The 24,200-nt window shown below is 60.7% G+C and overlaps 1 protein-coding gene and 1 long non-coding RNA gene across 19 annotated transcripts in view; one reads left to right on the plus strand and one right to left on the minus strand.

The window, feature by feature from the left end:
* Positions 1-4,222: 4,222 nt before the first annotated feature.
* The window catches only part of ABLIM2 (actin binding LIM protein family member 2), a 140,179-nt gene continuing 120,201 nt past the window's right edge, over positions 4,223-24,200 (minus strand). For 9 of the 18 annotated variants that reach the window (XM_042985051.1, XM_042985050.1, XM_042985045.1 and 6 more), the window contains 5 exons: positions 23,543-23,604; positions 18,589-18,643; positions 17,146-17,153; positions 16,856-16,936; positions 4,223-4,434 (listed from right to left, as the gene is read on the minus strand). In XM_042985051.1, the coding sequence (XP_042840985.1) occupies positions 4,321-4,434; positions 16,856-16,936; positions 17,146-17,153; positions 18,589-18,643; positions 23,543-23,604 (320 nt within the window). In that variant the 3' untranslated portion in view covers positions 4,223-4,320. Of the gene's footprint in view, positions 4,435-14,644; positions 14,702-16,855; positions 16,937-17,087; positions 17,154-18,588; positions 18,644-23,542; positions 23,605-24,200 lie in introns of those variants that run through there. The other 9 variants (XM_042985053.1, XM_042985052.1, XM_042985049.1 and 6 more) reach the window with 4 other exon arrangements.
* LOC122238140 lies at positions 10,053-11,888 on the plus strand. Its single transcript, XR_006217113.1, has 2 exons — positions 10,053-10,214; positions 11,188-11,888. It is a non-coding gene; the product is annotated as an uncharacterized LOC122238140 (long non-coding RNA).

The following is a 24,200-nucleotide window of genomic DNA, read 5'->3' on the forward strand; positions in this document are numbered from 1 at the left end:
GGGACAGGGGTCCTGTCAGGAGCCAGCCTGGAGTCGGTGACCCAGGGCAGCTGGAAGAAGGCCCCCTTGAGGGAGGATGGATCAGATGGAGTCCAAGGCAGGAGGTCAATGACAGCAGAGATTTTGGACAGGATAGAGGGTATGCCCGCCCCTCCCCCAGCTCAGGGCCAGTGTGTGAACTTGTGAGGCACACAGTTCAATCCACAGTACCTTTCCTCCTCTTGAGGGTCAGGGACGGTGTCTTTTTCATGCCCAGTTCAGTGAATATTTGCTGAGGAAGGAGGTTATCTGGACGGAAGGAAGAGTGATAACAATGGGGGGAAGGGGGGGGTCATCTCATGGACGTCTTTGCGGAGAAGTTAGTATCTCAGCTGGGTATTGAAGGATGGACAGGGGTTTGCTAGTTGGGGCATCGCAGGGAGAGGAAAGAGCCTTTGCAAAGGGCACTGTGTTTGGGAGGGAGGTGAGAAGGTGCTGCCTGAGAAACAAGGGTATGAGGGGAGGAGGAAGGAGGAGTCTGTGGAGGGAGTCAGTGGCCAGGCGGTGCCAGTGAAGGAGTCGGGGAACGGGCCCCAGAGCCCCAGTGAGGCACCCAGGCTCATGGGCAAGTGTGTGCTACAGACAGATTTCTATGGGCTCTTGAGCACGGGATGGACCAGAGGGGATGACGTGGCATCTAAGTGTTGAGTAGAGACATGTTCAGGGGGCAGAGGCGGGAAGAGCTGTCAGCAGGTAGGGCTGCTCGATGGAACTCTCCGGAAAGATGTCCAGCTGAGAACGTTCCCTGGGCCTCATGATTCAGACAGAAGGAAAGGGAGCCTCTATTATTCGTGAAACCTAGTTCCCTAATAGCCTGGCAGCCCCTGGTGGCCACTAGGGTGGCACTGATGTCCTTACTTGTTAAACTCTTCCAAAGCGTACTCCCTAGGGACACCCCCCCCCCCAGAGGGCTGTGTTGGGTTCCAGAACTCCCAGCACAGGTGAGCCACCTCTCCGGCTGCGGGGGTGTCTTCCACCCAGAAGGTGGGGGTCCGGGAGCGGGAGACAAGGGGATGGAAACCAGTTCTGCGATGATCCTTATGTAGTAGACGGGTTTCTACTCTGGGAACTAAGAAGGCCAACCTTCGGGCAAAGTATAGCGTCCAGATGGGCTCCAGCCTCGCTACCAAACAGCCCAACGAAACTTCTGGGTCGCAGAGCACTATTACCAAACTGCTGTAAAACTGTCCGCCCGCTTGGCTTTACCGGTGGTGGAGGGAAGGAGCCAATTAACAGAACAGGGGCAAGTGCGAATCCCAGCACGGGCCCGGGGTGGACTTTCTACAGGGCCGGTGAGCAGCCCGTCTGGCATGGGAACTTCTGAGCTGAGCCCAGAAGGTAGAGAAGGGCCTCGCCTGGGGAAGAAGCAGAGACCCTGGGACGTGCTGTGTCCATCCAGGGAGGGGTGAACATGGGCTCAGTGTGGTCGGGGCGACCACGTGCCCCAGTCTGCCTGGGCCCGGCCAGGTGCACACCAGCCTCCCAAGGTCGGCAGTAAGGGAGCCGCCTTCCATCCCGCACGGGCCGCCGGCGTGAACGATTCTGTGACAGGGTCTGAGGAGGCGGAAAGACGCAAGGGGGATACCTGCCGTGGAGTCAGGCCTTCTGGTGGGTCCTCGGGGGCTGAGGGAAGCGTGCCCATTTACCACGGGGGATACGGTTGTGCCATTTGCCAAGATGGGCCGACCGGGTACACGTGGACTGGCTTTTAGGGGGAAAACCCAAAGTGTGTGGAAGCCCTAACCGGTGCGATGGGGCCTCTGGGAGATGATCAGGCCGTGAGGGTGGGGCCCTCACCATGGGACCGTGCCCTTCCAGGAAGATGAGGCAGAATGGAAGGGTGAGCTCTGTCCACCAAGGGAGGACGCAGCAAGGGGCAGCAAGCCAGGGAGTGGGCTCTCACTACGCAGTCTCACCAGCACCTCGATCTTGGACCTCCGGACTCCACCACGATCAAAAACAAATGTGTGTTGTTTAAGCCACCCAGTCAACAGTGTTTTGTCATAGGAGTCTCTCGGTAGTGGTATACTGAGTCTGAGTAGTGAGTCGTCTGAACAAAGGAGAGATGAGGGGACGTTTAATCCCAGAGTGGCACTGGCGACTGTGGGGGGCAGACCTGCTGGGCCCTCCCTCGAGGGAGCCCCACCTGCATTTTCCTCCCTTCCTTAGCGGTGTGCTCCAGCCTTAACCAGCTACGGAACTTTCCAGAACCTCGGAGGCTATCTCCAGCTCACTGTGTCTGTTCCTGCTGTTCCCTCAGCCTGGAATGCCCTTCCCTTCACTGACCTCTGGGTGTATCAGGGGCCCCTCTGGAGGGCAGCGGTCAGTCTTGTCTTTGCTGGTTGGTCTCCCCAGCCTGACAGGGACAGGCATCAGCTTCCACCCCGCCCCCCCCCCCCCCGTCTCTATCACTGGCACCTGGTGCTGGCTGGCAAGTGCCTCTGACTTGCTGTCTTGAGACAGGGGTGTCCCATGTGGATGGGGGTCCCGCCCCTCGAGGCACCGCCCCCACCCTGTGCCCATCCAGGGCCACTGCTTTCAGCAGGCGGTCTCCCCGGGCGCCAGCCCGTGCCGTTAGAAATGACACACGTTTATGAGAAGCGGCTTTGACCTTCACAAGTTAGGATACACCGACCTTTATTTTTCCGGGCTCCCCTGGGAGCTGACATGACATTGCACTAGTGAGAAAAATGGGGGTTTCCAGTTGCTCAGGCTCTGCTAAATGGAAGGAAGTGCATTAGGTGCTAGAAACTCCCCCTCCCTGGCCGAGCCGGGCCGGTGAGGAGCCGGTGCACGACGGGGTGCGTGGCGGGGGCCGGAAGGATCTGAGTGACACTGACTCACGGACGGGCGTTCAGGACGCACAGAAAGACACAGCCCCACAGAAGACAGGGAAGACAGACTTCGGTGACACCTTCCTACTGATTCGCGAAGTTCTCAACCCACTCTACAAGCCGCCTGCGACAGGCACTGCGCCCCGACCCGCACCCGATTACAGACGCGGACGCCTTTCAGCTGGGGGCCCGGCCGGGCTTCTGCTGCGGAGCAGGCAGGTCAGAAAAGGGGGACGGGGTGTCTCCCTCCTCCTTCCCCAGCGGCCGGTGCCCGCCTCGGGACCACGCACGCACCGGGCTAAGGCGGGCACCACCGGCCACGTCACAAAAGGGCACCCCAAGAGCTACGCTGGGTGTTAGGCTGGGTGCGTGGAAATCCTTTATTCCGCGGCTTTGGCCATCAGAGGAGAATCTTTTCTCTCCGGGATGCGGAAAATAACAGCCAGGCAAACGGTGATGGCGACACGTCACGCATACTTAGAAACGGCATTACGTGGCCGAGGGCTGCCCTTAAGGGCACCGGTGTGGCAGGTGAAAAAGAAGAAAAGCAAAGAAACCCGACAAGGAGCCGTGTGTGCTAGGAGCACACGGGGAAGCAAAACCACACAGGACCGGACACTGGAGAGTAAGGCTGGAGGCGTTCCCCTTCCGCGGGACCGTAAAATGGAACTCTTATCTATGTCGTCTTATGTTGAAGTAGGCTATGCTTTTTAATAAAATAAAAACTTCTGTGTTACTTTAAAGATATCATTTAGGCATCTAGGGGATGATCTGGAAGAAAAATGCAGTGCACGGAGGGCCCCGGCCGAAGGTACCCTGTCCGGTGGACGGTTGTCCCTAAAAACAGACTCGTCACAAACGGCGGCAAACATCATGCACCCCACGCTTCGCTTCGAGCGGCCCTGGGTGCTCCTCAGCGCTCTCCCTGGCCACGCCTGGCCTGTCTGTGCGCGAGGCTGTGCCTCCCCAGGGCTGAGCAAGCGGGGGAGGGGGGCGGGGAGCAGGCGCTGGGAGCCATAGGCCCACCCACCCGTGATTGTGTCGTGCCAGCGTCTGTCATGGACAGACCTCCTCAAATCCCAAGGCCCAGGCACCTCTGTGTGCCCCCAGGGCCTATCACGGGGGGTGGGGCACTGCACAGGGGTGGGGGGGGGGCGCCGCACGGTCAAGGTAAATGTTCCTCGAGCCCCCTCCGTGATGTGGGTTACACGTGCAGCGCAAAGCAAGGCGTCTGGGCTCTGAACTAGGGGCAGGAGCGTAGCTGGCAGAAACTAGAGGCCGCACGTGCTCTGGAACATCCTCCCGCCCCAGCCTCCCGCCCCGCCCTCTCCAGGGGCCCGCCACCCGCCCGCAGGGACACAGAGAAGCCAGAGCCAGGTGCGGGAGGAGGGGGTTCTGTGGTTCTCGCCAGCTGTCCCACGCTCTGTCGCTGGCACGCTGGAGGCCGTCAAAACAACAGGGCTTTCTTCTTGAGGTCATTCCTCTTCCAGAGGGCCAGGCGGTCGAACTCTTGCACACTCATTCCAAACACTTCCTGGAACTCCTCGGGCGACAGGTGCCTCTGCAAACAAACCGGGAGACCCAGAGAGGAGCGGTTAGCAACTCTGCTGTCGGGCCAGCTCCGTCCGCACGGCCGGGCTGTCCGGAGCCAGGGTCGGCATCGTCGGGGACGCAGGGGGCTCTCCCTGAGGGCCCGGGGCCTTCCAGGTCTCTGATTCCCTCTGCATCCCTGCCACTCCCACTTAGCAGTGCACATAACCAAGCGCAGGGAAAGACACTCGCTGGGGGACCCGACTGAACAGGACTCAAACGGGTCCTTGCACACCCGTGTTCACAGCGGCGTTATTCGCCGAGGCCAAAACGTGGAAACGACCCGACTGCCCACAGAGGCACGAGTGCATCCACAAAACGTGGTGCACACACACGGTGGGGTGTCGTTCGGCCGTCAGCGGCAGTGGCGTCTTGACTCGCGCGGTAACAGGACGCGCAGCGGGAGGCGGAGGGAAGGAGGCCAGACGCAAAAGGCACATCCTGTGCGGCTTCATCGCTAGGAAGCGTCCAGAACAGGCAAATCCTTAGGGACCAGGAACAGATGTGCGGCTGCGGGGGGCTGGGGAGGGACCGGGCTGGAGAGGGCCAGCGTTTCCCTTTCCCGGAGCAGGGCGGGGGGCGCTGCACAAACGTTCCAGAACTAGGTCGAGGCGGTGGCCGCACAAGGTGGGGAATCTGCCAGGTGCCGCTGAATTGCATACTTTGAAGTGGTTACGACGGAGAATTTTATGTGACTTTCCCCATTCTTGCCCCAAACGCGTTTTCCTTGACTCTGACACTAAACTACTCATATAAAAGGTTGCGATGATCCCGAGAGGAGTGGATGTGAAGACGTCGGGAACCCTGAGGAGAGCATACACGTCAGTCGTCACCACTCACGGCTTCACAGAGATCCCCGCGTCGTGTGGCAGGGGCGCGGGGTGCAGGCCGGATGCCGCCAAGATCCACAGGACGGGGCTCGGGAGACCCTCTGTCTTGTGCTGGGTCACAGAAGGCCCTATTTGTCGGGTCCGGGCCCAGAGTACTCAGGACGCGTGCACACGCGCGCACACACACACACACACACACAGACACCCCATCAAGCAAGTCTCTGCCAGGAAGAAGCCAGCAGCTGCCCGCTGGTATCTTGAACTTGCAGACTGGAAGGGATCCTGCCAGAAATGAACCACCTACACGGTGTGGACCTGGAGTGCTCAAGAGTCCACAGCCAGCCCGCGGAGATACAGGATTGTCATCGGACAACAGCACCCCTGCTTCCGGGTACCGCATCACAGCCTTCCCGAATACTGCAGGGTCACCGAGATGTGGACAAGGAAGCCAAGAGGAAAAGCATTCTCACTCTTTTCGACACCCACTGGCTGCCTGGACCCAGGCCCCCGGGGGAGTGGGCTGGGCAGGTACCACGCGTGCAGGTGAACAGGAATCAGCTCAGAGCCCCAAGCTGGGCAGGCGACCCGCCTCCTCGGTGCTGTCCTCAGTGCAATGAGCAGGGGGAGGCCTGAGGCGACTGGAGAGGTGCCCAAAGATGGTCCTGCAGAGCAGGAAGGGATCCCAGTGGCGAGGCGGTTAAGGGCCCTTGAGGGGAGCCAGGTAGGGGATACGCAGGAGGGAGAAGCAGGGAGGGGCACAGCACCCTGGCTGGGAAGGTGGGGAGGGCAGTGCTGAGGGCCGAGTGTGCACCTAGCGCCTGGGAGCCTCCCCCAAGCCGGGGCACTTGGTGGGGGGGCACTTGAGGAGCCACAGACCCCTGACTGCGGGCCCAGGCGGCTCACCTCCACTCTCCGTACCAGGACGCCCTGGGAACTGAGTCAGAAAAGCTGTGGTCAGGGAAACACACACCCTCGGGACCTGTACACCTGCCATGTGGTGGAGCAGTGGCAGGAGGGAGGCAGGCAGGCCCCCCGGGGGATGGGGAGGAGCCAGGCTGGAGCCTGCCCACAGGCCACCTGTCCCCAGTGCCAGCAACCCCCCCCAGGGATGGGTTGGGGTGAGCCTGAGGCGAGCGCTCTCAACCTTGATGATGCCGTCCTGCATTCCTGCTGCAAACAGGAGCCCGATGATGGTGGGATTAGGAGAGAGTAGGGGGGAGGCTACATGGGGTCCCAGCCGAGTCCCCAGCCCCGCCGGCCTTGGCAACCCCCTGGGTGCTCGCCAGAGCTGAGAACTGCCTGCCCAGGCTTAGTGGCACGGGACCCGGGAGCCCGTATGCGTCACATGCCTCCCAGAGCCCAGAGCGGCTGGTGGCAGCTGGGTTGGGGAAGCCTTGGGGTAAGGGAAAGCCCTAGAGGCCAGCAGGGACCCCCAACCTCAGCTGCAGAGCGAGAACGGAACTTGGCTCCCTGAGGACCCGGGAGGGCCGGCCGAGGCTCAAATGAGGAATGCCCGGCAGGTATCTGTCTCCACCCCCCTCGCCCTACCCCAGCCCCAGCTGTGGGTCCTGAGTGCCCAGCTAGCCTGGATGAATCTCCACTGTTGCGTAGGCAACAAGGAGCTGACGGGCCCTGTTCATTGGCAAAGCAGATAAACTGGCTCCAGGCCGCGTGGCAGACTCACGCACCCCCTTCACCCTGTGCCCCTCAGCAGGCGGGACATGTGGGGTACAGCTGACCCCCGTGGCCAGCTTTCTGAGCCTGGGCCCACTCCCCTGGCCCTGGCTCCTGAAGCTTCCCCAGGGGGCAGGGCGGCCCGACCTCCAGGTGCCCGCCAAGGTCAGGCCTAGCCAAGCTCCTTCCTGAGCCGGCAGGAGGCAAGCCCAGGGCGGGGAGCCTTTCTCGAGGGGTGGGTTGGCCTCGCTCAGGCACAGCCTCACTCCCGGAGCACCACGGTCTCCCCAGAAAGCGCCCCTGGGGAGGAGGCCATTTTGTCAGCAGGGTGGGGGGGGGGGCCCTACACGCTTTGCTGGGATCGGCCTGCATCTGACCCCCCAGGGCAGCATCCCGAAAGACCTGCAGCCCAGGAGCCGGACACGCCAGCATTCCCGTCCCGGTTCCATCCCTGTCCAGCTGTGCTGAGTGACTTCGCCTCACTTATGATTCTGGAAAATGGGAACAAGCACGTCTGCGCCTTCATGCGCTCCTGGAAGGCCGGCCCCCCCTCACGTGCCCAGGCAACTCCCGCTCACTCCTCAGACCTGGCCTTGGATCTCAGCTCCTGCGGGAAGCGCCCCCTGACGGCACCCTCACCGGAGGCTCCCAGAGCCCGCAGGCCTCTTTGCACGGTGTGAGGACGCACCCCCAGGTTCAAGCTGCTATCGTGACGTCACTGAGTGCAGAGTTGGGAAGAGGGACCAAGTAGCACGGGGTCCTAGGACGTTCCTCCTGTACAGGTGCGGTCGGTGCTCGTAACCTCGAGAGCGTGGGTGGTAGAAAATGTAGTAAAGGAGCCAGGAATGGCTGAGTTTTGGGTACTTAGCACCTTTGCTTTAAATAGAATTTATTACATCCCAGGTTCACTTGGTTTTCAGTAGAGGCTGGGTTTAATGCACCGCATGCAAAATTCCTGAAAATGAAGCAGTAGGAACAGCCTGGCAGGTGCTGAGCGCCCCGTACTGTGGTTCCCTCAGTAACGGCCACCCCGGGCAGAGACGGGGACTCCCCCTACCTGTGCCCAGGACCCAGCGCAGGGCATTCGCAGGCACCAGTGGGCTGCAGGATCTCTGGGGGTGGGTGTGTGCAGGCTGAGCTCGGTGCCTGCTCTGGGCCTGTCCTTTATTCACTGGTGGGGTGGTGGGGACAGCTGCCGGGACACAGAAATAAACCTGACCGGGCCGCCCTCACCCCACAGTTATCTCACACAGGTGGGGAGGCAGCTCAGAGAGCAGTTTGGTCCCTGTGGGAGCCCCAGGACTAAGGGTGGCCCAGGGGGGCCTTGTCCAGGAAACACCCGTGACCCGGAAGCCTCGATGCCTTCTGAGGCATTAATGATGTTTCTGCTGGCATCTCATAGCCAGAAGGTTGTTTCCTAAGGGAAATGGATCTCTGACTTCACTCTGTGACCTGGACCAACCAGGGGAGGCTTCCCGAACACGAGACTCATACGGACTAACCACCTGCTCCCGGCAGGAGGAACAGCCCTCGACCGCTGATGCGCGCACACGTGTTCTCCCGTGTTGCTTCGCACAGAGGGGAGGGCGGTGATCAGTATGCGTGTACAAGGCACAGGGGACTCGTACGGTCATCTCCCGTCTGCAGAGGCTGCAGACCGAGCCGCAGACAGGGGACGCCCCTGTGTCACACAGCCCGCGATCGGCGCGCTGGCACTCCGAACTCCGCCCAGGGGCCCAGGGCTCTTCCCGAGGCGCCAGAGCTGTGTGCCCCCCGCAGCACTGCAAGACCACCGTGCGGCTCAGCCAGGCAGGTCCACAGAGCTTCCCCCGCCGGAAGAAGGGCCCCCCGCGCAGGCCTGCCGGCCCCGAGGCCCGGACATCCGCACCACCGCTTTGTGGCAGAAACCCCCAACAGTTTTGCCTCACAGACCCTGTGTGACGTTGGCGAAGTGACCCATCCCAGTAGGAACACGTCACTCATACACCCTTGGTGTCACACCAGGGAGCTCCGTGGACACCCTGGGCCCAGGTAGGGACCCCGGTTAGGCACGCAAACCCCACAGTTCTCCTGCACTGACTGAGGACCACGGGCTGCCACCCCCACACCCTGAGACTCTCGTTTCATTGCCTCGGGAAACCCAGGCTCAGAGAGGTCCTGTGCCTCGCCCAAGGTCGCACAGTCAGGAAGCCACAGGGCCAGGCCTAAGAGCCCGGGAGCCTGGAACCAGGCCCGGTAGCCGGTAGCCCAGCCATGCTGCCTCCGCTCCAGCAGGGTCGGGCTACCCCGCGCCCCCCACCCTGCTGGGACCAGCCTGCCCCTCCTCTAGCCTTCCCCTCAGCAGGGCACTTCCGGCTGCCCCTCACTTCTCCGAGCCTGGCTGTGCCCCTGGGAGGGACCTGGCTGACCCTCGCCTGCTCCTCCCACCCCCCACCACCCCGCCCCCCACCGGCCACTGGTGTGGGCTGACCCGGTGAGATTCAAGCCCCAGGCCTGTGCAGCCTGCCATGCCTGGGCCGGAGGGTGGGCTGCTTTTCTCTGGAGGACTGGGCTCCAAGGTGCATTTTTTTTTTTTTTAAGTAGGCTTCATGCCCAGCACAGAACCCAACGTGGGGCTTGAACTCAGGACCCGGAGATCAAGACCTGAGCTGAGATCAAGAGTCGGATGCTCAACCAACTGAGCCACCCGGGTGCCCCTCACAGTACAGTTCTGCTCAATCCCACGGCTTAGCCTCCAAGAAGAGGGGCCCCTACTGCAGAGGGGAGTCCCGCTTAGGGGGGCCCACACTCTGAAGTTTCAGCCCCTTAGCGGGAAGCCCCTTCTAGTGGCATCATCGTACCATGGCACCATGGCCATCAAGACATCCCTACTGCAACAGCATCATCGTCATTGTGACATCACCATTGTAACGACATCACCATCATCATGACATCATCAGCATGGCATCATCATCATGAATCACCATCTCAATGACATCATCAGCATGACATCACCATCACGTCATCATCACTGTGACACAGTCGTCATCATGACAATGGCTGCCACTGTGTGGGGAGTGCTTGCCTGTGCCAGGGGGGCTCTGGAAATGCCCCACAGGCAGTCACATGACCTCGCCCAGAGCCCATGCCGTAGGGAAGAAACGGAAGCTATGCTGGGCAGAGTGACGAGGCTGTCAGGTGGGCTCAAGGTCCTGCATCACCGTCAGTGTGTCCTTGCCCACCTCTCCCACCGCCACTCTGCTCCATGGTGGGTTCTAGAACATTCCAGGCTCTTTGCCACCCTAGGGCTTCAATCCTCCTCATCCTACAGGTCCCAACTCAAATGTCCCCTCCTCCAGCAGGCCCTCCTAGGCTGCCCTAGCTGATCAGGCCCCGGCTGACCTCACCTGGCTTCCGGCTCCACGAGGGTGGGCACGGGCCTGTCTATGCAGCCTGGTCTCCCACCCTCTTCCAGGGACAATCCATGTTGGCCATGCACACTCCTGAATCTAAATCTGTGTTCTCACATCCCTGTCATACTGCCTCCCAGGTTCCTCTCCACTCCATCTGGGCTGGTTCCACCACCCTACCCTACTCTCCCCTGCCATTCCCTCCTCCCTCCCCATCCTCCACCCCTGCGATGGCCTGGCCTCCAAGGACTGCTCATGCTCGGACCTGGGAGGCCCTGCCTGGAGTCCCAGCTTCTGGTGCAGCCCCTCAGATGCACCCCACCCGTGAGTATCGCCATCAGTCTACATCAGTCTATCAGATTCTCACCAGACTGGTTGGATGGGTTTAAACAAAGGAGGTATTCTTAGCACAGGGTCCTTATTTTTCAGGCACATTCCCACTTGGGCTCTTACTGTTGGAGCAAAGTAAGGTGTGCATTTAGCCTCAAGGTCTGGTGGAGGCAGTCAAGAAACCACAAGACTCCCTTGCAAGGAGCCACTCCCTCCCCAACCCTGCCCCCCTCCCCGCGGACCTGAGTACTTGCAGATCCCAGAGGTGTTGAGTCAGGAGGACCCTCCAGTGACTCATCCAGCCTGTTGGAGGCCTTAAGAGCAAAACCAGAGGCTTCTTGGAGAAGGAATTGTGCCTCAGAGTGTCAAATCCCGCCTGGGACTCCAGGCTGCCCTACAGATTTCAGACCCTCCAGCCCCCGCCACAGCCACGTGAGCCAATTCCTGCAAACGTGCCCGTGTCCGTGTCTGTCTGGCTGCTCACCCCTTTATCTCCCACAGATTCCGTCTCTCTGGAGGACCTTGGCTGATATACCGCCCTCCCTAAGGAGCAGAACGTCCCTCGACGTGCGCTGGGGAGTCGGGGCACGGAAGAGAGGTTAGCAATTCATTCTCCGGACTGGAACCCAGGAAGACGGCACAGGGCACCGGCTCCTACGCCTCAGCCTGAATCCCAGCTCCGCCTGTCATGAGCGTGGCTGGGAAGTCCTCGAGCTGCCGGCCAGCCCCGGGACCTCCTCAGTGGCCACAGCATCGCGTGGTAAAAACCCAGTGGGCCAACGTGCCACGTGCTTGGAACAGCGCGATGCAGAGTCGGGCGGGAGAAGTACTTACTAAATAAACCAAACCCGATACATTCTCCAAAGCCCTACTTACTCCCAGCACGGGGCCTCAGGAAGGGGTTCCCGTTCTCCTCCTGGTGGCTGGGCCTCCGCTGACGCCCCCTCCCTTCACACACAGCCACCTTGCTTTTTCTGAAGTTCTTAGCCATCATTGTGTCGGCCACTCTGTAACCCTCGTTTCCACGAAAAGCGTATTCTAATCCATAGTCATCTATGTGGCTCAATCTCAGGTTGGAGAAGTGAGGTGATGTGGAAAAAATAACTGAGTCGTGCCCACCCTGCACCTGCCTGGGGCCTGTCCCCAGGAGGTGTTTAATGACTACCTCCGAACAACAGAATAAACGCTCAAACCAGCCAGCACGATCGGCACAGCAATGTCATTTGACAGGGGAGAAGTCGGGCTCAGGGTGATGAAGGACCCGCCTGCGGTCACATAACTAGACATTACGGAGACTGAATTCACACCCAGGTCATCCCGACCCTGGGTGAGCTCTCTCTCCTCCAGGACGTGGAGACGGACGGACGAACGGGATGGTGATGTCATTCGGCAAGTGCCAGGCAGAGGTGTGCGGGGAGGGGTCTCAGGATACTTGAGTCTTTCCCAGGGACAGGCAAAGCTCCTTCCACTCAGACTGGAAGCTCCTGGAAGCGGACCCTTGGAGGGGCACCGCCAAATCAGGAAGGGCCCACGGTCCTCCCAGGCACGAGGCCCTCGGGTCCTGGGAACCAGGGGCCAGACCCTCTAGGACAGAGAGCCCTGGGTCTCGGGAATGACGTTCAGCCAGGCTTCAGATGGGTGTCCCTGGAAGTCTGCCCGCTGACTCCTGCCCTGCCCTCTGCGGGAGGGGTGGTGGGTCACACGGTTCATCTGACAGCACTTCCAGAGCCGCAGAGGGTTATCGTCCCCCTGCATACGTCACCAACATTTATGGAGCACCTACTACATGCTGAGGGCAGCTACATGGCACCTTTCGTTTTCCTGGGCTAAGCATCCTGAATTTCCCCCGGCCAAGCCTCGTAGTGTCCACCTTCATCGGGGTCCGGTCTCACCGCGCTCCGAGTGGCCGCCACCCCCTCCCGACACCCTGGAGTCACGCCAGATACGCCCGTCACCCCACAGTGCACCTTCCATCACCCGGTCCTGCTCCCTCGACCTCCCGAATAGGACCCACTTCTCAGAATGACACTGCCACCACCCTAACCAATATGCCAGCATGTCTTGCTTGGAGGACGCAATCGTCTCCCAAACGGTCTCCCTGCATCCCCACAGCCAACCCAGGCCTCACAGAGCAGCCCCGCTGATGCTTTCAGTGACAAACCTAATCAGGTGGTTCCCCCACCTAAAAGCTGTTGCTCTTAAAACTAAAATCCAAACTGCTTCCCATGGCCCAGGGCCCTGAACGGCCTGGCCCCACCCTTACCTTCACCCTGCTCAACTACAGCCACCTGAGTCTCCTTAAAGTTCTTGCTCAAAAAACCCTGCTTCCTCCTACCCCAGGGCCTTTGCACACACAGTCTGTGCTTCCTGGAATTCTCTTCCTATGTGCCTCCCTCACCTTACAGACACGCACACACCTCTACACACACAACACTTACTACATCCGATTAACTTTTACCCATTTCCAAAGGCTCCCAGGCCCACATTCCTTCCCGTTAAACCCCTTATCTTGGCGTATAATTACATATACTCATTTGGGTTATCGGTTGATTGATTCCGTCTCCCCGGTCAGACTGACTCTGGGAGGGCAGAGCTCAGGCCGGGTTTTGCGCGTCACACACATCCCAGGACCCAGCTCGGTGCCACATACTCACCGAACGCGTGAGAGAGAGAGTCAGCTGAGCGCTCTGGCGGGAGGGGGCGAGAAGCCGGCGGAACAGTCCGCCTTCCAGAGACGGACCCTACAGAGATGTGCCGGGCTCGCCAGCTGTCCACCAGATTCACCCTCTCCTCTCGCTGGGCACCCAGCATGCCCAGCCTGCCATGCGTGGCGCTTGGCCACGTGACCGAGCCACGGCTCGTGGGGCGTGAGCAGAAGCCTGGCCCTTCGGACCCTCCCATGTGTGGATGTGGGACCATCATCCAGCCGTTTAAAAGGACGAGCAGATCTACGTCCACTGGCAGAGAAAACGTTCACGTCAAATTGAAAAGAAAAAAGCTGACCTCACACTGCGTCGACAGCGTGTACCTACTCATCACAAACAGGACTCGGCCGTCTCGGGGGTTTACGCAAAAAGAGATTTCCGGAAACATGTCCACCACGGAGTTAATGGGAGTTATGACTCGTAGGGGGATTTCCGTGTGATGTCTGCATTCTTGTTTGTATTTTTCTGAAGTTCTACAAGAGTTAGAAATTGTTCTTACGTTAAAAAAAAAAAAAAAAGCTCGGGGCGCCTGGGTGGCTCAGTGGGTTAAGTGTCCGACTTCGGCTCAGGTCCTGATCTCGCGGTTTTCGGGTTTGAGCCCGCGTCGGGCTCTGTGCTGACAGCTCGGAGCCTGGAGCCTGCTTTGGATTCTGTGTGTGTCTCTCTCTGCCCCTCCCCTGCTCACTCTGTCTGTCTCTCCCTCTAAAATAAAATAAACATTAAAAAAAAAAAAAAGAAAAAAAATACAGCTCCCTCCCCCGACATAAAAACATCAGGGTCCCCCGTGTCCTGCTGGGATGTGGCCCCTCCTACTCCACTCCCACTCACCTCCCAGCTCCGAGCCCCGAAGAATGTGGGACGAGCCCCACTTGTGGTAACAGTCCCAGTTTGCCTCCTGGCTGGGCTCAGATGGGGAAGAGAATGATTACAGAGATGCACCCTTGGATGTGCTCTTGGAGACTGGATGATTAAACTCAACACCAGTCCTCAGAGTTTGTTAAAAGGAAACATTTATAGCTATCAACCGCTATTTTGCCCCTTTCGTGCCATGTTTAATAAAAAGCAAAGGGAGGCGGGCGTCATTTACAGTGCACCCCAGTCCCAAGAGGGAAGCAGCTAGTCCTAACGCTGCTGAGCCAGGAGCCCCAGGCATCCTGTTCTGAGCTCCGCTCTGTGCTGAGGGCAACCAGCCCACAGGGCTTGGCCCTTTAAGGAGCAAAGACAGGCAGCAAACAGGAACCCTCCAGGCTGGGGACGCGACCGCACAATTAACAAGGACTCCACTCAGCAGGAGCCAGAGAGCGTGTCCCCTGCAGAGAAAGTGGGGATTGTTAAACGTGAGCCCCTTGCGGAGGCTGCCCAGGACCCTGTCTTCCCCACAGCAGGCACCCCCACGGCGTGAGATGGCCCTCCCGCATTTGCAGCTTTTGCCTGTGCTCTCCGAGGGCCCCCACGTCCCGGGAGCCGCACCGGGGACTGGGGGCTCCGCGGCTCCCCTCCCCTGGACTCACACACCAGCTCCCAGCTGGCCGCCCCTGACCCCACGGACCACCTGAGCTTATCCCCACAGGTCAGAACTTTCTACACATCTTTGCTTTGCTGTGGGGTAAGGTCCAAATGTCCTGATAGATGGACAGTCTCCTGAGAGAGGAGCTCGTGTGTCATTTGGCTTTGTGGTCCTTTGCCCGGCACGATGCCCCGGTGTCCTGGATGACGGCAGGATTTGGTGGGTTCGCCGCGCTGCCCGACTGCGGCGTCCGTGGGCTCGCCGGGCCGCGCTGTCCCCTCCTCCCCGGTCTCAGCTCCCCGCCTCTCTGCAGGCGTCTGGCCCTAAGCTGAAGTACCAAGTCCCAGAGCTCGGAGCTGTCCCCCTGCTCCAGGGCCGGCGGCCAAGCCTGGCCAGAGGGGACATCACAGTCCCCCAGACAAGCTGGTCGATTCAGGGTGGTCAGATGGTCAGATCACCCGCCCAGAGGCGGAGATGAGGCTAGGACTTTGGAGAGAGAGGGAGAGAGAGAAGGAAGGAGAGTGGGGACGGAGCACACTGACCTCTTCTCTGCAGACTCTGAGCCTGGGAGAGGTGAGGTCAAAGTCGGTCTAGTGGCCAGGACACAGGAAATACGGCCAAGAGACTGCAGGAGAGACGCTGGGCCCGAGATATGACTGAGCCACCCGGAAGGGACCCATCAATCCTATGAGCTGGTAACCCCCTTTCTGCCTGAGTCACGTGGGCAGGCTCTCGTCACTCGTAACAGAAAGCGTCGGCACGATGTGCCTCCCTGCAGGGCTGCAGCCACACCGCATCTGCGTAGCCCTCACTGCCACCACTATTCCCCCCTGCAAGCGATGCCGTTCCCTGGGCCCCGGGCAAGGAGCCCAGGGACCCAGGCGGAGGACAGCAGTGTCTTCATCGTCAAGGCTGTGCATGGAGGTCTGTGCCTCATCAGTCTCACCGAGAGGGCTCCCTTCTTACCCAGGGCACATCCTGTAGATCCCCCCTTGAAGCCTTTACTTGGGGTTCCCGGGCCCAGACCTATGTTCTCCCCTCTTTGCAGGTGAGAATCTCGTCCCTCCTTCAAGGGCCAGCTCAGTGTTTCCTGCTGAGGAGTGGACGTGTCCCCACTCCCCACCCAGCTCTCCCCGCCTGGCCTCCGTCCGTCCCATCTTGGGTGGCCACCTGGCCTTCTCCTGGCAGCCTGGCTGAGCCCGCGGGTGTCACTGGGTGCCCCCCCAGCTGCGTCCGGGTCCCTACTACTCCCTCCCAGATGGGCCATCTGGCGGGTCTGCACATACACTATGCCTGAGACGCTTCCGGGACCTACTCTGTGCCCAGCTCTGGGTCACCGATGGGGCAGGGGGCCCTGGGCCTTCAGGAGCCTCCAGACCCTGCACTCCCAGCAAAACGGACATTAACAGGCCACAAAACATCTGTGACAGGGCTCAGGAGGTGAAATTCACTGGATGGACGTTAATTACTTTGTAGGACAATCATGGGGATTAAGCCGCTAGGGACCACGGCTCATAGCAAGGGCTCAGCAAAGATTATCTAAACACCTACTCCGTGCTGACATCCCGTTGCTTTTTTAAACCTACACCTGCTCCCCACAGACCGGCTTTTTGTTCTAGATCGGTGTGGACGTGGTCAAACGAGAGGCCGTGGATTACGACAGCCTTCTCAACACCAGTGCTTGGGGAAAAGACGGACACTACTGACTCAGCGCCCCTAGAAACAGCAGAGCCCTCTGCAAAGCCATCTCTTCGGGGGCACGCGCCCACCGTCCTCCAGCCTTTCAGACAACGAGGGGCCCTGGCCCTGAGGCCGCGGCGGGAACGCGCGGGAGGGGGCCGAGTGTTGACAGCAGGGACAGGAGTGAGCCCAAGGGAGGAGCCCAAGATCCTTGGGACGGGAGGAGCCCAAGATCACCCAGCCGGAACGAACGTCCCGGCCGGAGACGCCCTCCTACCTCCAGTCTCGTGCGGTCCACATCTCTGGGCAGTTTCACGCGAATTCGGTTTGTGACAATGAGGGCGTCATAAGGGTAGATCTGTCGGGAGAAGAAACCACAGGTTCACCCCAGGAAGCGGGCGCGAGCCGGGACCGAAGAGCCGAGCCGAAGGCCAACGCGAAGATACATACTTGTGTCTGCATCTGACATACACATTTCATAGGAAAGCACAACAAAAGGAACTTTTAACCTGGGCAGGTGCGGCCTGGCACGAAGCGGTCGGCGTGGCAGCGGGTGGCCCCTCTTACCTTGTATTCTGTAAGAGAAGGAGCAGAGACCACAGGTGGTGGTTTAGGAAGCGTGGGAACTCATCCCAAAGGTGGGAGCAGCCTCCCATCCTGGGGACCCCCTCCCCGCCCCCTGCAGTCGGCTGCGCATGCCCGCCTCCCACCCCCGGTGGCCTGCACTCGGGGCTCTAGTCCCCCAGGGAGCAGATTCTCCAGAGGGAAACCGAGAGCAGGAGGCATGGTCAGGAGGCTGGAGGCCAGACTGGGAGCCGGACGCAGTGCTGTGTTCCTCGGACGTGGTTCTGTCTGCCTGGCGGTCCGGGCCACCCTGAGAAAGCTGCCTGCCTCGATTCACCCACCTGCGGAGCGGGCATTCCGGGGTAGACGTCTTGGGGGCACTGCTTACCTTCCTACCCCCTAGGTCCTCCTGTTAGACTACTGAGTTCCGTACGCTTTTTTAAAGGCTTTTCCACCAGACTAAAATCGTCATGTCAAAGAACAAACTCGTATGGATGGGAGGGCCTCGGGGACCATGCAGAACCCACAGAAAGCAGACCTGGGCCACAAGCTGGTCTTGGGAGGGAGGCCCCGACAAGGGCCTGGGTGACAGGGGTCGGTCCCCAAATTTCCCGGCATGCCATGCGACATCCTGACGTGCCAGCTCTGAGCCCGGGAGCTTGGAGAGCCACGTGGGGGGGGGGGCCGGCTGTGACACCCCATCGCTCCTCTGTCTGTTGTGAACCCGCCCCTGAGGGCACGCTCCCTGTCTTTCTTGGGGTGACAGGGGTGAGCGGCATGGCCCTGCGCGGGATGGGCTCCAACTTAGCAGAGCCCCCGGTCAGGCACCTGCCATATGAACAGGGTCACTCCAGGAACAGCAGCCTCCCAGGTTTGAATGCCAGGAGGCCACACAGCCAGCAAGGGTGGGAGGCAGGAGGTGACCCGAATCCATCCGGCTCAGACCCCAGAGGCTTTTTGCTGTGACTTCCTCCCTTACTGCCACGTAATTTGCCAGTGGGTGTTTGGCTTGTCCTCGGTGCTGGTACAGGAGGGTTAGTCCAACACAGATCTCTCTCCCCAAGGGACCAGAGCGACAAACATATCAGGACAGGGTCGGCTGTTCTCAAGGATGCAGAGAAGGGAGGGCCTGAGGTAGGGGAGCGGGGCATCTGAGGTGGGAGAGAAGAGAACCAGGGGAGCAGGAGAGGGAGCACCAGGAGCGAGGGGAGCCCCTCAAGTAGGAGCGGGAGCACTACGAGCCAGGGGAGCACCTTCGGTAACCTGAGAATGGAGGTAAAGTGCTCCTTGCGTGGACACGCGCCCTCCCTGATCCGCCCACCGCACGATGCTCAGAGCCTTTTGCCAGCTGGCCCTGGAGGGGCCCGGGTCAGGATGACACTCATGGAACCGTGTAAGTGACCCCTGCCCCAGCCAGGGACCCACGGGGGTCCCCGCGTCTTGTACCTCGCGTGCCCCAGCTGGCATCCGGGTCTGCTCCACAAGGGGCCAGATTGGCGTTCTGGAAGAGAAAGAGAGAGGGCGGCAGGAGGCAGGTTGTAGGGGCGGGTGGCCGCGCCTTGGTGGTGCTGGCCCAGGTGGGAGGAGGGCGGGCAGCCAGGAGCCCCCGGTGCCACGGCTCCAGAAGGTCCTCCCGCCCCTTCCAGGCCTGCGCGGACCCTGCCTGGCCCGGCTCTCCTGCCGCCCTTCAAGCCGTGCCCGCGCACCTGCTCTCGGGGCCCCGCACAGCGCGGAGACCGGACCCCGAGGGCCCCAGCGCTCCCGCGTGCCGGGCCGGCACAGCCCCTGGACGGAGCCCTGCGTGGGGCACTCAGGTGGTGACATTCGGAAAACACGGGCCGCCCTCCCTGCTTCGTGGCATTCATCGGCAAGCTGGCATTTCGGTGCATCACGACCACGTAAAGCCCACCTGAAAAACTCATCCTGCAACGGCTGAGGAGGGCCCGGGCCCGCAAAGCGGGTGCCGAGCCCCTGAATCTCTACCCCCGCCTCCTGCGCCTGGTGTGAGCCCCGCCAGTCGGGCTGAGCCGCTCGAAGGACACCGCTTCCTCAGGCCCAGCGCCTACACGGGGTCTGACACGGGCTGGGAGCTCGCGGCCGGCGCTTCCGGAATTGGGTGCAGGGGTTGACCTTCAAGGTGACCGCTTCGCCCCGGACTGCGCCACGGGGAGAGCGCCTTCGGTGCCGCTTCCTGCCGCGGGCAAGCGGCGGTCGAGGGGCAGGCGCAGTCCCGGGGAGTGTGGGGGCAGAGACCAGCCCGGAGAGCCCCCAGCCCACGGTCCTGCAGCCCAACAGGGGAAACAGGGGTGGTGAGTCAGGCGGGCACGAGTGGGGGCCTGGGGCCAGTCTCCGTGGAAACGGTTGGCGTTTTGTTCACCACGAATTCATTTGGATTTTAAAAGGCACTGCATCAGGCAGGGGCGCCTGGATGGCTCGCTCGGTCGAGCCTCTGCCTCTTGATCTCAGCTCGGGTCGTGACGGGAGTGGTTCGCGGGTTCGAGCCCCGTGTCAGGCCCTAGCGCTAACAGACCGGAGCCTGCTTGGGATTCTCTCTCTCTCTGCCCCTCCCCTGCAGGCGCTCTCTCAATAAACAAACAAACAAATAAATAACATCTGTCATCAATCACTATTTAAAAAAAAAAAAAGAAGGCATCGCATTGGACCATTATTTGCTTTGATGACCGAGCCTTTGGGCAGGTGCCTCACTGGCCTCACGACCCTGAGCCAGGTGCGTTCGCCTCCACTCCCTTTTACGACCATCACAGAATAGTTCTCCTTGGGGGTTTTTCCTGAGACGTTTTCTAAGGACACCAGGAAGCACCCCCAGGGGGCGCCTGTCTGGCTGGGGAACCTCTTCCCGCATAACGCAAGGCAAACCTGCGTCCTTGCCTTCGCCCGGCTGGCCTGTGGTGCGGAAGAGAAATGCCTCCCCCTAGTGCCCACTGCCCTGCATCACAGGCCCCCGCCGCCGACCTGGGCAGTTAGAGCCCCCTTTCTTAGCAGCAAAAGCGCCCTGTGGTCTGCCAGGCTCTGAGACCAGACAGAGACTCCCAGGAGAGAGGGGTGGAGGGCCGGGGGCCGCGGATCAGTCCACAGCAGGGGAAGAGCGGTCTCCCCGTGGTCCTCCAAGCGTCTGAGATCTTCAAGACCTCCCTGGTGCGAGGGAGTCTCGTGGTTACTCCTCCAGAGACGGGGTGGCCAGGGGAGCCCCGGGAACGCGATGCCAATAGGCACGTCCCTGGCTGATCCCCCTACGGGTCTCAACAGAGGCCCCAGGGAATTTAAAGGCAACCAGTTAGTAACCCCTCCCGCTGGCTGGAGTCTCCGTGCGCCAGCCGCCCTCCAGATACATCCCACAATCTTTGCCGCCAACCCGGGAGACGGGTACCATCGTGTCACGTTATGGACGAGGCTCAGAGAGGTCAAGCAACGAGCCCGAGGTCCTACAGCGAATCCACAGAACTGCGACCGTTTCAACCCACGTCTTTCACTTCTCAAACGTCAGACCGCAACTGTTAGCAGTAGGAAAGGAACGGTGGCCGGTCACCGTTATTTTCCGGCTGAGGCTCCTGTCGGAACGTGTCAACAGCCACCCGTGTGGGAGCAAGAAAGGGCAGGGGGCTTCTGCCTTGATGACGACTCCCTGTGGGAACCGTGCCGTGGCGCGCACGGAGGAGAAGACGCCACCTGCTTGAACGGTCGCGGGTCCTCACGACGCCCTTGAGAGGCAAGGGTGGTGTTTTCAAAGACCAGGAAGGAGAGCCTCAGGAAATGCGAGCGGGTGGCCCGAAAACGCGCCCGGAGCCGGTGGCAGAGCTGGGGGCCAACCGAGGGCTGACCGCGGTACGTGTGCTTTCCAGGATCACGGCTGGAAAACCTGAGACTTCTTCGCCGAGGTTTTCCTTGTACACAGACGTTTTGGCACACGCTTGATGGACACGTGGAAGCCTGATTCGAAAGACACGCTTTCCCCCATATACCCCATAGGCTGCTTGCCGTCTGCACTGTTCACTTGTGCCGTTCGCTTCCCGTGCCTTTTTGGTTCGACGGATCCACACGTCTGATCTCAAAAGCCATGTTCCAATCACCTGCCGCCCTGTATTCTATCCGGGTCTCCGGCACTGCCGGGTGGCACGGGGCATTTTCACGTACGAAGGCAATACCTGCCCGACACCCGGTGTCCTCACAAACTAGCGTCCCCTCTGCCTGCTGTTACTACAACGTGACAGCTTCTGCCTTCTAGTCGGAGAATTCAGTTACGCTCCTCGTTGCCATCAGGTGGCCGGCGGTCGTTCTCCTAATAGCAGACCAGGCGGCACAGTGGGAGCCACGCTGCCAGCCACAGGAATGGCCACCAGTGGCCACTGCCCTGGTCCTTCCACGGAGGTGACCAGCTACCACAGGTAGGCTTTGTGGCAGGCTGCTTATCAGGGTATTTTAATGAGCCTTGGGACACGGGGTGGTGACCCCTTGTGACAAATCCCTCTCAGAGCAAGAACTAGAAACCTCCGTCTCCCCCTGATGAACTTGAGTTCCTTCTTCCCGCCAGATGAGAACTACACAGCCAGTCCCGTTTGCCTCTTTGCCCTGGCCGCTAGGAAGCTCAGAGCTAAGCTTCAGCAGTTTTGCTCATACCAGGCTCTTCTGTTTCTTGTATAATCCTGGTACGTAATTTCTTCCATACTTTTCTCCTCTGCTCCCTTGTGGTTGGCGGTCATGGGTTTTTGGTCTGAGTGCACCTGTGCTTTGGAGCCCCTGCTCTCACTAGCTCTAGGAGAGGGAACGAACATTGCATCCATGCTGGGGTGTCTGGATCAGCCGTTCCCAGCTCTTTTGGGGGGTGGGGTGGGCGTGTGACGCCACAGCCTTCTCTGCAGGTGCTGGGGCATCAATCCGGGTCATTCCAGCGTGTACCAAGGAGGGCATCTCCCCAGAGGATGCACGGCCCAGGCACCGATGAAGCAAGACCAGAGTGCGGAGAATTCCTCTCTTAACGAGGGCAAGTCCCAGGACTTGGCTGGGGGGGTGGGGCACCTTGGCATGGCCTAGCCTGTGACCACTGCCCTCGTAGGCCCCCGAGCCACACAAGAGCTGTTCCACGTGTGCGGAGAATGTTCTGGGATGGTTTCCCCACCACCTTCAGGACGCCTAACCCCGAGCCCGAGGGTTTACATCTCCCGCCCACCCCGTGCCCTCCCCGCCGTCCACTGAGGATAAAGGCTGGAGAAATCCTTAGAAGGAAATTCAGGGAAGCATGCCGCATGCGTGCGCCCTGACTTGGCCCCTTCCAGAACGCGGGTGCGGTTAGTGGCAAGAGGGGGTTCGCTAGAGTCAAACCATGCAGAGGTGCCTGGGCCCAGGACAGACACAGCAGCAGGTGGGCCAGAGCCTGAGGAGGACAGAGAAGGCGGAGAAAACGCCCGAGGCATCCCTGTTCTTGGATCGTCCCGGCAGAGTCTGGGACCCTGGATGTGAGGTCTGCCCTGGGGGACCAGGGGAGGCTGTCCCCAGCATTATGCACTTACTGCCAAGACCACTGCGGGGTATCACAGGGGGTGACTTCTGAGCGGCTTCTCTTGCGGAACGACTTGCCTCGGTTTTAGACAAATGTCCTCAGACAACAGAGGCTGCCCGACCGCGGGTCTCCTGGGGCTATTGCCGGGGGGCGGGGGGGGGGCTCTGGTGCCATCACACCTGCCCCACCCCAGTCCTCACTGGGGACTAGTGAAGCCACAGGAACAGCAACAAAAATGAGCCCAGACCTCCCGTGGGGACAAGGCAGGTGCCAAACTACCCGGGCTCACATTCCCATGTCCCAAGACTGGGAAAACCGGACGAGGAGGTCAAACCAGCCTTTAGCTGGGGGGCGGCCAGAGAAGCCAAGGACACGGTGTGGGATCCGATAATGATCACAGGTGGAAGCGGCACCATTAGGGACGATAACGGGGATAACAGTCACAGATGCTAATGACACCACGAGCGGTGACAGTCCTGATGGTCACGACACCCCAGGAACGGACGTAGGTCCTCGGTTCACGTTGCTCGTGAGCCAGCCGACCCTTTAAGGTCCTTAATAGGCTCTGGGTCACAGAAGAAGGACGTGGGCCAGGAGGGGCCTCAGAGGATCTGAATACTCTGGGTGGCCCCTGTCTCCCCCTGCCCCCACACACTGAGGTCTCCTTGGGAGCCGGGGGCCGGGTTCAGAGGGGAGGGGGGTGTCCCAGTTCTGGTCTGGCCCTGGTCTGCAGGGGGGACAGCAGGGCCCCTGGGGACAGCAGGCAAGAGATGGTGGGCAAGCGGGGTCCCCGGGCCCCTCCTTCTGGCCGTGTGGGCCCCGCGCTCAGGCTCACGGCGGGTGACGGTTAGTGCACCGCGAGCCAGGGAGGGGTCGAGTACCTACCCGGTGGTCCAGGCCATTCTTTCCGTGTCCTGGGAGAGGGTCAGATTTGGAATAGGGGGATCCTGAAACAGACACAGCACAGCTCTGTCACGCATGCACGCAGGCTCGGCCAGGCAGGGGAGGAAAGGCTCAGCCCCGGCCGGCGGGGCTGGGTGGTGACACCCAGAAAGGCCCCTGAAGGTCACGCCCCCCCCCCCCAGTCGTGGCCTCTGTCTCCAGGGCGCTGACTGAGGAGGAAGCCAGCAAGGGCGTGATGTCCCTGAGCCCGCCTAGGACCCCAGGAACACCCTGGGGCCCAGCCCTGGTCCCGGTGGGCATCTGTGTTCTCTGATGGCCTCAGGCCTTGGTGCCACCGGTCCCCCAGGCCGCGCTCCTCGCCTGGTGGACCCGGCGAGCTGGGGACAGAGTCAGGACCCCTGAGCAGGGTAGGGCTGTGCCCTCCTGTCCCAGAGGCCACACACGGAGGCCTGCCACCAGCAGAAGGTGGCAGGAAAACTATTTTATTTTTTAAAAGACCTTAAGCTGTTTGCAGTTGTGGGGGGGGCGGGTCCCATTAAAAGCCTCATGTCCAGCTTCTCTTGAAGCAGAAAAGGGCTGGCCTGAGACCGTGGGACCCCCACACCTGCTCCACCTCCGTGGCTCACGGCCCCGGGTGCCC

This window comes from Panthera tigris, chromosome B1 (genome assembly GCF_018350195.1).
Source record: "Panthera tigris isolate Pti1 chromosome B1, P.tigris_Pti1_mat1.1, whole genome shotgun sequence".
Taxonomy (NCBI): Eukaryota; Metazoa; Chordata; class Mammalia; order Carnivora; family Felidae; genus Panthera; species Panthera tigris.